At 42.3% G+C, this 13,289-nt stretch overlaps 1 protein-coding gene across 2 annotated transcripts in view; it reads left to right on the top strand.

Annotated features, from left to right (window-relative positions):
• The window catches only part of CCNY (cyclin Y), a 237,003-nt gene that overhangs the window by 182,821 nt on the left and 40,893 nt on the right, over positions 1-13,289 (top strand). For both annotated transcript variants that reach the window (XM_023218194.2, XM_023218193.3), the window contains exons 5-7: positions 6,228-6,263; positions 10,230-10,287; positions 10,380-10,499. In XM_023218194.2, coding sequence (XP_023073962.1) covers positions 6,228-6,263; positions 10,230-10,287; positions 10,380-10,499 — 214 coding nt within the window. The remainder of the gene's footprint in view (positions 1-6,227; positions 6,264-10,229; positions 10,288-10,379; positions 10,500-13,289) is intronic.

Below are 13,289 nucleotides of genomic sequence, written 5' to 3'. Positions count from 1 at the left end.
CCTCTCCTCTCCTCCCTCTCCCTCTGCCACTCCTCCCTCTGCCTCTCCTGCCTCTGCCGCTGCCTTTTTCTTTTTTCTGAGACAGGATCTCTATCCCCAGGCTGGAGTGCAGTGGCATGATCTCAGCTCACGGTAGCTCCACCTCCCACGCTCAAGAGATCCTCCCGCCTTAGCCTCCCAAGTAGCTGGGATTACAAGCACACACTACCATGCCCAGCTAATTTTTGTATTTTTTGTAGAGACATTTGTTTCCCAGTGTTGCCTAGGCTGGTCTTGAATTCGTGGGCTCAAGCAATCCACCCACCTTGGCCTCCCAAAGTGCTGGGATTATAGGCATGAGCCACGGTGCCCAGCCGAAAGTATCCTCTTTTGAAAATGCACACTGGGAGCTGGGCAGGGTGGGACCCAACTGAAGTAGTGCCGTCAGAATCCTTCCCTGGAAATAACCAGCATCTCACACTTCCTGTAGGTAAAGAGGCAAAAACATAGAGACGTTAGTAGGTCCAGTTGAGTTCTTTAGCTAGGGGTGTTGACAATATGAGAGGAAAGGGATACTCAGAAGGAAGAGGAGTGAAAAAGATAGGAAGTTGTGAAATCCACATGCCATCCCATTCTAAAATTTTGCCTAAATCTTGCCCTACTCCTGTCCAAAGAAAACTCCTATTTTCTTTTTTGCTTTCTCTGCCTTCTGTTAACCCCAGATCCTCTTGCATCCTACTCCAGACATTAAAACTGATAACACAATCATTAATATTGTAGTTCAACTTCATTGTGGGCATACGTGAGCATTTGTGGGCCAGAGTTGCTTCCTGAAATCCAGTTACAGGGTTGTAACTATGAGAAGAATGCCCTAGGTTGTCAACAGTGATTTATAAGCTGATTTTTGGAAGATAATCCACCTGTAAAGTGGGGATTGCCAGAAATAAACATATTTGCAGATTCTAGTTGGGGATGGGGTGGAGGGTTGAGTGCTAATCTAACAGTGAAGGAAAAGCTATAAAAAGGTTGGGTATTCTTTCAGTGCTCACTCTTTCTGTAGACATAATTTTTTATTTTGAGAACTTGATTTTCCTATTTTTCCCCTAAATGCCAACAGCTGTGGTATGAATTTAGAGTTTGTCAGCCACACTTTGTGCCTCTGCAGCCAAACCCTCCCCACCAAATCCTCTGACAAGCATAAGATGATGATCAAAGAAAAGAGTGGAGGGTGCTGGGGAGCCCCTTTGCGCACTTGGCCGCACCATCAGGGTCCTTGGCCTTCAGGGCCAGGGAAGAGCTAATGCCCATCACAGCCCTGTCTATGGCTCAGCCCCTCTGTGCTGCTAGAACCCACGCCTTCTTGCCCTTCAGAGGTTTTAGGATTGTCATGTACGTTGCTAATTTAGCTCTGGGTAAGAAGTAAGACAAATGCAGTGCCAAAAGTCACAAATCCATTTTGTTTTCTTGTGCAAGAAAATAGCATTTACTTCCTCCCCAGCTAAGTGGCAAAAGCCGCTGAGCAAACCCTATAGGCCAAATGTTCTGTTCTCTGTTAGGGCTCCGGCCCTTCCTTGGTGAAACTGCACCATTTTCTGAGGACTTGGCCGAGCTGACCAAGCCTCTGAAGCTGGGCACTCAGGGTTCCCCAGGTCCCCTGAGTTCTTTCTGTGTCCTAACTGAAAATCAGAGTGCCTTGACCACTCTCTGGCCTGGTTAACTTGGATTTGATAAGGGTGGTAAGAGCCAGTTAACTCTGTGGCTCACCAGGGTTAATTGATCTGGTTAGCCACTCTGGGCAGAAACTAAAGGAGGCCTTAGGCACTTGTCTGGTAGGGTAGACACCAATGGGTGGTTCTGTCTGGAGGTGAGGCAGAAAAGATTAGCAATGTCACAGCCCTCCTCCATCAGACAGCACCTTCTTGGCTCCTGGGCTGTTCCCTGAGAGACAGGATCATTCTGGCCCTGCAAAGGAGATATGCCTGGGGGTCCTTCACCATAGAACCCTATAAACAAGGTACAGGCTTTGTTGCACAGATTGACACTGAGGGTGGCGGTCTATGCCCCTGCTTTCCAGGGGCCGGATGGCACCCCGTTCACTGCCAGCATGCACGGTAAGCCCCTCAAGACTGCTCCACCTGGATGGAAGGACACTGTTTCCCACCTTATGTCCCTTGGGTGGGGCTTCATGGCTGAAATAGGGGAAGTAGAAACAATGACTGGCACAGCTAAGGTGAGGAGTGCTGCAAAAACAGGGGAACCTGAAAAGAGACCAGAAAAAAAGGGAGATCCAACAAAACGGGTGTCAAGGAGCCAAATTTGACAAGACCTTCTAAAGACAGGTCCAAAAACAAAATAGACAACCCAGTACAATTCTCCTTAGACTTTTAAAAACCCCCAAAGCCAGAGCCACCAGTTCACCACTAGGGTTAATCCTAAACCCTGGACACTGCCTGTAGAAAAAAATCCAAGGACAGAAGGTGGTGAGCACTGCAGCCTCTACACTGACAAAGCAAAGTTCTTCTCAATGTGGTGCCATTCATTGGTTCCCTCGAAACATAGTTTTGACTCTGGTGGCTCCAGGGCTGAGTGTACTCCATGCCTGCTGATCCTCACAGTTTCTGGGCCCCTGACTCATGGGTATGGATCCAGAGATCCATCCACCTGCCTTTGTGAGATGAGCACGCCTCCTGTTACAAATTAGACATGCTCCACTTACACACTGTGGGTCTGCATCTCAGTCCCAAAACACATTTTAGGGAGAGACAGTCTCCTGGGAGCTGCCTTTAGAGGAACGCAGACAAATTCCATCTCTGGGCAAGGGTGATAAGAGCCACACTCCAGGAGGAGGCCAGATGACAGCCAGTATATGACCCCACCCAAGATAGATTCTATAGATACACATCTCTCAGGAAGACTCAGAAAGATAACAGCAGCTACTCAAAAACGAAAGAGAGTGAGGATTGTGCATCCTACACAGAACCCATACAACAGCTGTGTGTGGCTGATGCAAAAATGTAACAGCACCTGAAGGATGATGGTTGATTACCAAAAACTAAGGTAACTCTGGCCACACATGCTGCGGTCCCAAATGTTAGCCCCCAAAGACTAACTGTTTGTTTAGGAATATGAAAGACTGTCCTACAACAAATCTTTCTTGAACATACCCTTAGACCCAGAGTCCTAGGACATGTTTGCTTTCACCAGAGAGGCCCTAAGTGAACCCTTCAGGCTTTCCTCCAGGGGTGCTCACAGAGCCCCACTACTGCCTTGGCTTGATGACCAGAGACCTGGCTGTTTGGGTGAATGCCTTGCATATTGCCTAAAACATTGTATAGATAATATGTCACTGACTTACACAGGTTTGAGTCTTTTCAAAAAGGCTTTTAAAAAAGGTTCTAAAACACCTACAATTCCCAGAGGATAGGTTGTCAATGAACAGAAAGTCCAGGAACCAGGAGACACCATAAAGTGCTGGACATGGTCTAGTCGGGTGAGGCTGGTTTTTCCAACAGCCATATTTGACAAAAGACACAGCTGCAAACAGTTGAAATATTGCAGACCGTTCTAGAGCCACTAAGATATGAAAGGACCTTCATTTCCACTTGGCCCACTGTCTCAGGCCATCGTACTGCCTAATTAAAAGGGGGCACAGTGGCACAGAGATCCGTTTTTGGGGGTGATTCCAGCCTTAGGTTTGACAAGAGAGACTGTGTGTAGGGTGAAGCTGCAAGCCTGGGCCTCATTCAGTTGTCAGCTGACAGCCTCTTTGGGCAGTCACTTCCTTCCAGGTGACTGCTAAACTAGTCCGTGGAGCTGTACCGTACCTGAACCCTCAGCCTGGTGGTCTCACTTCCTGGGATATAACCTTGAATGGAAATTGGCCTACAGAGTGGCTCTACTTTTCCTGGAGGTCTTAGGCCATGATAGTATCTAATCTTGACTTTAGCTTGGGAGATAGTAATCTTGGGGCCCTGAAGGTTCTCACCTGTTCAGCAGAAGCCAGACACTAGGGGAATAACAATAATAGTAACTTTTCTTTTAAAAGTTAATGTAAGATCATGCTTTTATATACTTTTTTTGTTTGATCATAATTATAACTCCACAATGTGGGTTGTATTGTTCAAATTTTATAAATGAGGAAATGAAAGCTCTGAGAGGCGAATTAGCACTAATAAAGAGGAAGGAGCCAGGTTCAGAACCCAGGTTGATGTGGCTTCAGTCTAGTGATATTTCTACTGCTGTATGCTCCCTCACAGGGGAAGCAGGAACATCTTCTTTCTCAAAGACATTAATCATGTGAAACATTTCATTGAAATGTAACATTAGATTAGAAGAACAGTCATCACAGCATGACTAGTAAATGAATAAAACTTAATTTCTCCCTTTCCCAGAGGCTACATGGTCAAAACACAAGGGCACACAGCCTTATACAAGCCAGAAATCCTGACAGCTACCGTCTGAACCTGAGTTTTTCCCATTTATAAAATAGAATCAATAACATCTATTTTTTTCTTACAGGACTATTAACATATGTGAAAACACTTTGAAAACCTTATTACTTTTTATAAATTCTGAAGCCCTTTTACCTCAGTTACAGTTTCTTCGTCAGCTTCAATGCTTTTCAAGATGTTAGAAGAAAAAGGATGTATTAGCACTTATTTGCTCATGAGTACTTTCAACACTAGGCCGAAGTCATTTAAATGAAGAGCTCTGGAAAGAGAGAGGTTTAGAATAATATAAGAGAGTGAGATTAGCTACTGTCATGTTAAGTCACGGGGAACATCTGAGTGCTTTGGAATCCAAGGTGCATGCTCATGTCTCTAAGCCATTGTGGCTGAGTAAGCGGAAATGTTTGGGCCAAGTCAGTACCCTGAGAGGATCAGAACACTGTCTGCTGCAAACAGTTACCTATGTTCTTAGAAGCTTAAAAATAATTTTTGGCCTCCTCAATAAATTTTAATGTAAAACAAAAATAGTGGAAGTATTTAGACAGATTTTGAAAGAGGAAATCTTAAAAAATTGTCCAGAACATGAATAACCCTGCCGACTTGATAGGAGTTTAGAGAAACCCAGGTAGAAAAAGGAAAACTTTTTTTTTTTCAGCTGTCCAGTTGGGAGACCACTTGGTCATAAGATTCAGGTCAGTGTCAGTGAGTGCTAGTCGAAACAGACGCTGCTGGGGAGTCCACTGGTGTAGACTTTCTGTAAAGATGTTTGGCAATATGTGTTGAGAGCCTTACCATTGTTAATGACTTGAGGTCAAGTGATTCCAATTATAGGATGTATCCTTATGGAAATAATATAGTTGTATATTGCACAAATATTGGGATGTTCATTATGGTGTTAATTATAATTGCAAAGTATTAGAAACAACCTAAATGTTCAGTAGTGGGGAATAGTTAAGTAAACTTTTCGACAACCATATGAAGGAATATAATCAGCCATTTAAAATCATGTCTTTAATGATAAAAAAAGTTAACATGACAAAAGTTAAAAGTAGGATGCAAACCTGTCTCCTTACACACATAATTTATAGAAAGCTATATATCTTAAGCTAATAGTTGTGTTTTCTAAATATGTTCTCCAAAATTTCTATAATGAATATATTTTCTAGTCAGAAAAAAAAATATTTTAGAAAAGAAGTTCAGAGAAAGGGAATGTAGTTGTTCATTAAATTCAGACCTTTTAAAATGTAAAATAAAATTTTAAGTAGTGCTGCAAATAAAAGTTACAGTACCATTTCAGCAAGTGAATGAATAACTTGAGCAGATTGCCCAGAGGTTATTAAGGGAAAAATAGCAAACTTCTTGGGTGACATTCACATTTTTCTGGTAGTTATAAAGAAACCATGAATTTTCTAAACTAGTAGGTTATGAGTTGGAGATTTCTAAAGGTGTTTTCTTTATACCACCAATGTTTTACATAGTGTTTTTTTTTTTTTTTTTTTGTAAATACAAGTGAGAAAAGCTGAAAATCTCTGAATAGAAAGAGCAGTTTGCTTCTAACTATCGCTTGAAGTTCTTTTGTTTCTAGAAGAGATGTAATATTATTCCTGGGAATGAGTGCCAAATTGATTTACTCAGAAGAGGACATTTTCCTGATCAGTATTGTGAATGAAATGAGACTGTTCAGAAAGATTGTTAGGCTTTGACTTCTGTTTAAATATTTATGTTCAGACTGTGGCCAGGTAATGTGTAAGGTCTTGAATATGCTCATGGACACTGAACCTCTGCATTTTATTTTCACAGTGTCGCTCTTGCAATATATTATCACATCAAAAACAGGTATGTGGATGGTTGTGTGCTAAAAACATCATACCTTATCTTCTATTATGTTGTTCCTATTTTTTTCATATTTTAGTTGCCTAAACCTTTGAATTATACATTCTTAACTCATATTTTCATAGAATTTCTAAAGGTAGTATAATTTACTAAAACTTCCCAGGTAAGTGCTGAACTGCTTTCGAATCAGAGGAAACCAAATGAGTGTGGTTGAAACCAGCAAAACAGACAAAGCTTCTCAACGATGTTTGGCTTCCTTTTTGTTCTTCATTTTCTGTAAAATTTATTTAAACATTCTGTCTTTTGTAAAATGTCATTTTAAAAGTTCACTGGGTGCAACTTTAACATGAAAAAATGTTTAATTTATAGTTTGAATTCACTAAAGGCAATTTTGGTGTAAATTTAGCAGGCATAAACTATTTTAATGTAGAAGCCCTCTCTGATGTAAGTGTATCTGGCAATAGTTGGTTAATTTTAAAAGTCAGTTAAAACAGAGTGAAAAAAAATCTACCTTACACATTTTATTTCAACATAAAACATGTAAGAATACATTCATTTGCCAATTTTTTAAAATGCAGCTTCAAGACATTTGCTTCAAGCACAGGACATTGATTAGAGAACCAAAATTTATTTCTTTCATAAGCCACAGCTATAATTAATTCATCCTTTCCAAGTTTTTTTTGTCAGTAGTGAGAAAGCTTGAGGACATTTGCATAACAGATGAGTATAAAATCTTTACAGTTTTGACCACACCTAATCTACAGCAAATTTATTTTTAGTGATTTCCTTTTATCGGATCTTTTCCAAAGCATCCTCCTTCGTTTTCATGAGGACATAGCCACTCTCATGGTAGTCATATTTCATGCATAATGTGACAATCATGTATGTTACATGAGTCTGCTGGGTGCAGCTGGTGTGAACTAGTTTGGGAACAAGCAGAGCCACCACATGCTAAGTGCAGAGCTCAACCAGTGGGAGCCCCACACCTTGTATCTGTTTACAAAGCGTGGTTAGTCAGTGCAAGGGAGGTTGGATGACAGCTTCTAATGAACAGTATTGGAGAAAACACGAATATCCAGAAGGAGACACCTAGAAAGGAATTCTCTGTGATCATCTATTTCCATACTGTAATTGTGATTCATGGTTCTTTATGGTGCTTGAGAATTTTGGATTTAAGAACTTACTAAACAATACAACTTTGGAACCCTAAATCTTGAATTAGAGTAATGTTATCAATGAAAGTGTAGATTTTGTTGCCTATTTCTATACTAGTTCAAACTTTTTAAATCTGTAAAGCTTAAGAAACAGTGTAATTCCATTGATGAAGCTCAGTTGTGCTTTCAAGACAATTTTGCATTAGAATCTCTATTTCTTAGTACTTAAACTATGATGGATCCTGAAGTGAATGTAGCCAGAGCTGATAATAGTAAGAGTTGGCTTTGTGAAGTGCCTACTCTGACTCCTCTAGTCAGTTCTTTACACGCTTTAATAACAACTCCTTAAGGTGATGCTGGTATCTTCATTTTACAGATAAAGAAATTAGAGGCACAGAGAGATTAATTTGACTAAGATGATACAACTAGTAAATTGGGGAATTGGGAAATGAATGCAATCTAGCACTCAGACCACTAATCATATTGCTCTCCTAGATTAATGGTGATAAATTGCACCAAAAGTAAGTGAGTGGAAGTAGAGAAAGTCTAACTGAAAAATGAGCATTGTAAACAAGCATGATTAATATACAGATTGCCACCTGCATGTCTCTAGATATGAGGAGGCATGCCTGTCTGCACGCCTGCTCCTCGCTGTCATGCTAGGCTGGCCTTTGGTGCTGGTGATAGACCTGTTAGCTTGATAAAGGTGGTGTGGTGCTGTTCAGCTGGGACACATAGCTTTTAGTGCAAATAAGGAAACAGTCTGCTTCTCAGAGGATTCTCCAGAATTCCCTTTCCTGAGTCTTCTTAGCTTGAGCTCTTAACTGTCATTTGTATTTTTAGACTCTGTTCTCATTTTAAAAATTACTTCAGGCGAATGTTTCTCTAGAGTACTGGATGCTTTCAGGGGCCCTCGTTCTTCAGCAAAATTGAATGGGTCTCAACTGCTGAGGAATGGGGTCCTGGGCCAGGCTCTGTCTCTTGTGTGGCATCTTGAATGCCTCATAGAGATTCAAGATTTGGTTTATTTGAAAACTCAGTAAATAAAATGAGGGAATCTGCTGATTCTTTGTAGCCAGGGTTGGTGTCAGAGTGTAGCCACGTGCACCCAGAAGCTGCTTTTTGCTCACAGACTCCCTGCTGGGTTGAACCTTTCTTTCGTTTGGATTGATCTGTGTCTCTGCTGCCTGTGTTAATACAGGCAAATGTAAATGAGCACAGGTGTGAATTCCCAGAGCTTTAAAAATAATTGCTGTGACCGAGCGCGGTGGCTCGTGCCTGTAATGCCAGCACTTTGGGAGGCCGAGGCAAGCGGATCACAAGATCTGGAGATCGAGACCATCCTGGCCAACGTGGTGAAACTCCATCTCTACTAAAAGTACAAAAATTGGCTGGGCGTGGTGGCATGCACTCATAATCCCAGCTACAGGGGATATTGAGGCAGCCTCTACAAGGAGACTGAGGTAGGAGAATCGCTTGAACCTGGGAGGTGGAGATTGCAGTGAGCTGAGATTGCGCCACTGCACTCCAGCCTGGTGACAGAGCGAGATTCCGTCTCAAAAAATAATAATAATAATAATTGCTGTTGTGCAAATGTAGGAATGAAAATTGAGCTGTTTTGTTAAGCTCTTTCTCTTTTATTTTTACACAGATGTTAAATTTCTAAAGCAGATATTGTAATGTTTGCAATGATGAGTGTATGTTAGGGACAGGTCTGTAGCCTTCTGAAGTTCTGAAGCCTGACACTGAAGCACAGACTATGGAAATTACACGCAGTTAGCCAAAAGTTGTCGTTTCCAAGTTTGGTTGTTTACAGAAAATTTTTTAGGCAAAACTTAAATTTCATGTAACAGATGAAAGCAGAGCTGTCACTGGTGAGGTACAGAGGGTCCCCACAAAGCCCAGCGGCCCATGGCACTGTGTTCACAGTGAAAGCTACCTCGTTAAGTGGTTCTGTGCACGTACCAGCCTGTTAATAGCCAACTGTTCACTTACAGATTATTGACGAAAGACTTTTTATCTGTCACCTCTTGGTTTTCAGTGTAAAATTGTGAAACTTAATGAAGTAATGACATTACATGTTGTGAATAATAAGACTGATCTCTAGGATACATTGAGTATTCATTCTTACCCTGGCACTTCTTTCCTATCACCCACAATATGGTAATGGCTTAAGCAGATCCATCAACCTTTGCTTGGAAATAAGATGTCAAATTTAAGTCATTTGCCTAGATTTGGTTCATTTGAAAACTCAGAGCATTAAAATTAAATTTTTACTTAATTTAGCTAAGTGTGGTTTATAACATTTATTTCTTTGGGCTGTTTTAATCAAAAGTGATTAAGTATTGCACCCAAGAAAAATCATTATTCATGAATAACAATTTAGCACTGACTTGTGTTTCCTGAAATAGTCGAATTGACTGGGTACAGTGGCTCACACCTGTAATCCCAGAACTTTGAGAGGCTAAAGCAGGTAGGTCTCTTGAGGTCAGGAGTTCGAGACCAGCCTGGCCAACATGGTGAAACCTTGTCTCTACTAAAAATACAAAAAAAAAAAAAAAAAAAATTAGCCGGGCATGGTGGCAGGCACCTGTAATCCTAGCTACTTGGAAGGCTGAGGCAGGAGAATCGCTTGAACCCAGGAGGTGGAGGTTACAGTGAGCTGAGGTGGCACTGCTGCACTCCAGCCTGGGCCACAGAGTGAGACTCCGTATCAAAAAAAAAAAAAAGTCGTTGAATTAAAATGTATTTTTGTTTTATTTGAATGACATTCTTGCAGAAAGTAAGTTTCATTTTCTATTGTTTTCCCTACCAGGGACCCAGATGGAAGGATGCTCTTAGATATTTTTGATGAAAACCTTCACCCTCTTTCGGTAATCTCCTCCTCCTTGTGTTTCATGAGATGATTTAATTCTTTTTTGCTCTGATCGGGAGAGCAGTCATCTGAAAATATTTTCTTCCCCAGAAATCCGAAGTGCCACCAGATTATGACAAACACAACCCAGAGCAGAAGCAGATTTACCGGTTTGTTCGGACACTGTTCAGTGCTGCTCAGCTGACGGCTGAATGTGCCATCGTCACCCTGGTAAGTGCCCTCAGGATGGCCACACCCATCCCCAGCCGGGGTGGTTCAGGGCCCATTCCTGTCACTCAGCGGAGTGGGGTTTGAGCAGGGAATCCTCACCAGGTTACCCTGTGGACACTGTGGCATAAGCTTCAGTGTTGTCATTCTCCTGGGAGAATAGAGGATAGATATCCCAGAAGAGGGTGTGAAGATTGTTCCATAGCCCCCACCTAAAGTCATTTGTGAAATCACGTTCAAATCCAATAAGTGCTGAAATTAAAAATGCAGGTAAGTAAAACAGTAGGACTAAGGGAGTGATCAAATGGCCGAGGTACTCCCTATAAACGTCTAGGTTTCCTGGTGTTGATTCCCTACAAAGATTGTAATAATATTAGTAAGATATGATGAATAAACATTCATCTTACATGAACACTTGGAAGGAGTGTGTATATTCTTAGCTTCTGTTCTGTGACTTTTGAGTAAATATGTCCGCAGGATATTCAGAGACAGTATGGAGGTAATGTATATTTTAAGACTCAAGAAAAAATAAAAATTTATTTTTATGGCTGGGCTCCATGGCTCACATCAGTAATTTCAGCACTTTAGGAGGCCAAGGCGGAAGGATCGCTTGAGCCCAGGAGTTTGAGATCGGTCTGGACAACATAGTGAAACCCCGACTGTACAAAACTTAAAAGTCAGCTGGGCATGGTGGCACGTGCCTGTGGTCCCAGCTACTTGGGAGGCTGAGGTGAAAGGATCACTTAAGTCCAGGAGGTCAGGCTGCAGTGAGCTGTGATCATGCCACTGCACTCCAGCCTGAGGGGCAGAGTGAGACCCTGTCTCAAAAGAAAAAGTATTCTTGGATTCTTAAAATGTTATACACTATTTAGGTCAAATCTCACTTGGGAAATAGATTTAACAATGGAACCCTTTTTGTCACTGACCTTTTACATTGTGTGTAACTTAGATGAGAAATTAGCTTTACCTGTGCTTGAGCTATCCTGGAGATCAGAATACCATTTCCTGTAGTTTCTGAGAAGAGACAATTGTCTAGTAGAAGCCTTATAGGCGACCGAAGGACTCTTTGTGTCTCCGCCACATGAAGAGCTGTGTGCTCTGAGGCTAACTGAACAGAAACCCTGTTGGCTTGTTTGCTCATTCATTCATCTGTTCATCCATTTGTTCATTCCTTCTCATTGAACTCGCAGCCTGAAGGATAATAGAAAAATCAAATAATCATTAGATGATTAGGAATGATTGCAGGTTCCTATGTCATATTGAGAAATGTATGTATTGCCCAGCTTTGTTCCTCAAAGGGATTTCAAGTTCTAACCAAAACACACAACAGGGCAACAGGGTTGAGATTTTTATGTAGGGAAATTGAGTGAAGGGAAAAGACGAGTAAGAAAAGCAGATGAAACCATAGATAAAAATTAGTACTGGACTACATGCCATGAGGAAGGGTTTATTTTGAAGTTGCTGTAGATGGAAGGGGATGGGGATTTTTTCTGCCTTTAATTCCTGAGAAAAATATGGCCTGGCTGTGAATGATAGTGCCCTCCTGGTCGGGGTTATTATTTAGCTTGAAGGATGTTCATGTCCTGTGGAGGACAGGGCCAGCATTTAAACCCCACAGCTCACCCACTGTCTGCCTTGAGAGAACATCTAACAGGCATCCCTCGCTGCCCTCTGCATCACTCACCAAAGATGACACGGCTGATGAGTTCATTTCTTTGGAGTAGTGTAGGACTGTCACTTTTCTTGTGAATAATTATAACTATTGAAATCTTCATTTGTCCTATGAAATAGACTGGTGTTGGCCAGGATGCCAGTTTGCATGGGGGTCTTGTTGGTTGCAGCTGGAGAGGAGCAGCCTTGGAGGCCTTCGTGGTGGATGCAGCCCTGCAGCCTATCCCCTGGTCCCTGCTGTCTGCCGAGGCTCAGCCCAGCTGCATGCTTGTGGGCAGAGGGCATAGAGATGTGTGCCTTGAGCAAGACTCTTGTAGGATTGTTCTTCCCTCCTCGTGTTCCCTAGAGTTAGAAGTAGTCATTCAGGACAAGTCTGGCCTAGAGTTGACAGAGATGCATTCATTAACCTCTTATTTTCACTGGGCATGTGTTTGGCATCTTGGCATGCTGCTCAGGAGGCGATGGGGGAGGAAGAGCAGTTAGTCCTGGCCCTGCTTCCCACACGGAGTAGGACTGCAGCCTGCTGTGGACAGAGAGCCTGCAGACCCTTCAGACACCCAAACCTACTTCACCCGAAGCAAATATTTCACAACAATAGCTTAGGATCACTAAGTGTATTTTTTAGCCTTGTAGAATATGCTGAAAGCTCTCCTATGGATACTGCCACATGAGGAAATTTGAAAGGGAGCGAGGTAATTGATTTGCACCTTGCTGAATTATGTAGAGGCCTTTGTGGTGTTCCCGCAGCAGCTGGGGGAAGCCAGACCTGTGGTGAGGTGGGCAGAAAGGCCTTGGCATCCAGCTGTCCCTCCACGAGGCCCTGCCCTTCTTCAGGAGTCACCCAAGCTGGCTGATACTGAGAATCATGCATAGCACCCACTTTAGTCCCAGGTGGTACCTTGACAACACGAAAAGCTCACTGCCTGTTTGAACTGGGATCCTCTGTTGGAACGATGAGAAAGCCAGAGGCCGAGGCAGAAGGAGATATTGGAAGGTCCGGGCAGGTCCCATATCCCTTGTCCTGTAGGTCTGGAAGGACATCAGTCTGTAGAATGAGGCCCACTGCAGGTTTCTCTTCCTTCTGGCTGCTTCTCTCACCTTTGCGCGCTGCTGTGACTCTGG

The sequence above is a fragment of the Piliocolobus tephrosceles genome, chromosome 9 (assembly GCF_002776525.5).
Source record: "Piliocolobus tephrosceles isolate RC106 chromosome 9, ASM277652v3, whole genome shotgun sequence".
Taxonomy (NCBI): Eukaryota; Metazoa; Chordata; class Mammalia; order Primates; family Cercopithecidae; genus Piliocolobus; species Piliocolobus tephrosceles.
This window is presented reverse-complemented; position numbering and strand designations above follow the sequence as displayed.